Genomic DNA, 2,549 nt, shown 5'->3' with positions numbered 1-2,549 from the left:
GGAAAGAGTAGACTGTACCATTTACAAAGGTACATCTCCAAAATGGACTCTTGCTTGTGGATCACTGAAAGGTAGATCCTGAAGCATGGACCATCAGAGATTTGCTTTGGTGGGGTGAGCTGTGACTCTCAACATGTCATGGGTCCCCCACATCTTTATCTATAGTCTGTCTCCCTACCCGCAATAAGCCAGCCACAAGTTTTGGTGGAACATTGGGTTAAATTGTACTTTCCACTGCAGGCACGTTTCTTCTCTGAATACAGGATAATTTGTATTGGTGCAAAGAAACCTACTGCAAGGATTTTGCTATTCACCAGCTATCTTGGGGGCAGCTGAAACATTTGAGCCCCTGAGGAACATATATATTTGAGTTTATTACCACTATACATCTAAATTCACACCACAAAAACTCAGATTTACTGCATCACAGATTGCCTGTAGCAATTACTCTACAAAGAGTAACAACTCTCCTAATAGTTGTGAACTCTCTTCAGCTTGGTTTTACCATCCCGCTCACATTTCAACCCTTGCATCCTGATTTTGGTTAAATAACTTTTGTTAAAGCAAGTACACAAGAAAAATGCCATGGTAAACAATAAAGGTTCTGTCTCTCGTGAGTTATGGTTCTTCCCACCCTTATACATACATACCTGTTTGGGTGTGTGTTTGTTCTTGTGAGACTAGTCTTAGGTCTAGCAAATCCTGAGCGGCCATTTAGATAAGTTCATGCACTGATGATCCAATTAAACCTTTTTTTGCAATATTTGTGAGAAACAGATGAACTTGTTTTATTAAGCTGCCGTATGCCCTCTTTGGTTTGGTTGTACAGATTTACATTTGGCTTTGGCCAAAACATAAAAAATAGTACATTGAAATGGGGCATATTTCCAAAAGAAATTTTGCTCTGTGATTTTGCGAACGACTTCTCTTTGAACAGAAATTACCCACATCAAGGCCGCAGTGCACCATTGCACAGATGTCTCCTATTGTACAATACTCAGAAGCCATTATTAATTGCATGTGCCATAAAATGGATAGTTACTTTGAATTGCCATTTAGGTATTAACTAAACAACATCCCCCATAATACATAGCACCTCTTCAGGATGAGATAGTTTGAGAAAAATTGAGTTTCTTCCTTAAAGCCTCTTTAATGTCTTTGTTCCTCAGGGTATAGATGACAGGGTTCACCATGGGTGTCAATACAGAATACAGGACAGGCACCAGTGAGTCGACATCTGGTGAATAGGATGCTGTTGGGCGTATGTACATGAAAATAAGTGGGAGGAAAAATACATTGACCACAATTAGGTGAGATGTGCAGGTGGAAAAGGCTTTTCTTTGACCCTCAGGTGAATTAATTTTTATAATAGATGATAAAATCTTTACATAAGAAAACAGGACAAGAGAAAATGAGGATATTATAACAAAAGCACCAAAGGAGGAGCCTACAAGAACGTTGAGTGAAGTATCAGTGCCGGCCAGTTGAAGTAGTGGAGGGTGGTCACAGTAATAATGGTGAATCACATTTTTTCCACAGAAGGGTAGCCTTGAGGCTAAAACTGTTGTTATTAAAGGAGCAAGGAATCCTCCAATCCAAGCGGACGTAGAGAGGCAAATACAAAAATTTCTCGTCATGCGCGTGGTGTAATATAAAGGTTGGCAGATGGCATAATAGCGATCAAAAGACATTACCGCCAAGAGAAAGCACTCTGCCGCAGTCAGAGAAATGTAGAGGTACATCTGCAGTATACAGCCGGAGAAGGAAATTGTGCTGCTGTTGACCAGAAATTTGGCCAGCATTTTTGGAATTGTAACTGTGGTGTAACTCAGGTCGAGGAAGGACAGGTGGCTGACAAAAAAGTACATGGGAGTTTGAAGCTTGTGGTCAAGGTTTGTAAGAAGAAATATTGTCCCATTACCTGTGATAGTGAGGAGATAGATTGAAAGGAATATCCAAAAGAGAGCAACTTGGAAGTTCTGCAGGCTTGGAAATCCAAATAGGATGAATTCCTTAATGTAACAGTTGGTCCAATTGTAGGACACCCAGCTTCCCATGGCCTCACAGTTTGCCTGGAGAAAGTAGAACATAGACCATAAACCTAGATTTTAATCCAAGCTAACGAATACATTCAAGGAATATCTCATTAGAACCTAAGAACTACACATTGAAAATATGTATTTGGGATTGGGTCCAGCTAAGCAATGCTGAACATTATGCAAAATGATGCAGGATTTGATAAAATATGCAATGCACAAGAAGTTTGTTTTCACCAATTAAGGAAAATGGGATGTTGAGTGCTCCCTTAGAAATTGTAAAAATAAGCTCACTACCTCATTGGTAAATCTTGTCCCTCTGCACTGTCTGACACTTCACCCAGCATGTCCAGTGACATGTCCTTTTGCACTTGTATAGGATCACAATAGAAGATGTAACACTTATGTACTCACAATCATGGACAATGTACATATAGCACTACAGCACTTTTAAATAAATAGCACTTACACAACAACTTTGTCTCTGTGTAATGTGACACATCAACCGTGATG

General features: G+C 39.7%; 1 protein-coding gene across 1 annotated transcript; it reads right to left on the bottom strand.

Annotated features, from left to right (window-relative positions):
- Window positions 1–1,100: 1,100 nt before the first annotated feature.
- On the bottom strand, window positions 1,101–2,057 carry LOC138249483 (olfactory receptor 6N1-like). Its single transcript, XM_069203442.1, has one exon. It carries the CDS (start codon window positions 2,055–2,057, stop codon window positions 1,101–1,103), a length of 957 nt encoding a protein of 318 aa, XP_069059543.1.
- Between the last annotated feature and the right edge of the window lie 492 nt (window positions 2,058–2,549).

The sequence above is a fragment of the Pleurodeles waltl genome, chromosome 8, assembly GCF_031143425.1.
Source record: "Pleurodeles waltl isolate 20211129_DDA chromosome 8, aPleWal1.hap1.20221129, whole genome shotgun sequence".
Taxonomy (NCBI): Eukaryota; Metazoa; Chordata; class Amphibia; order Caudata; family Salamandridae; genus Pleurodeles; species Pleurodeles waltl.
This window is presented reverse-complemented; position numbering and strand designations above follow the sequence as displayed.

Excerpts from the sequence above, each read along its gene's own strand:
- LOC138249483 (XM_069203442.1), bottom strand. The coding sequence starts at position 2,057 with ATGGGAAGCTGGGTGTCCTACAATTGGACCAACTGTTACATTAAGGAA.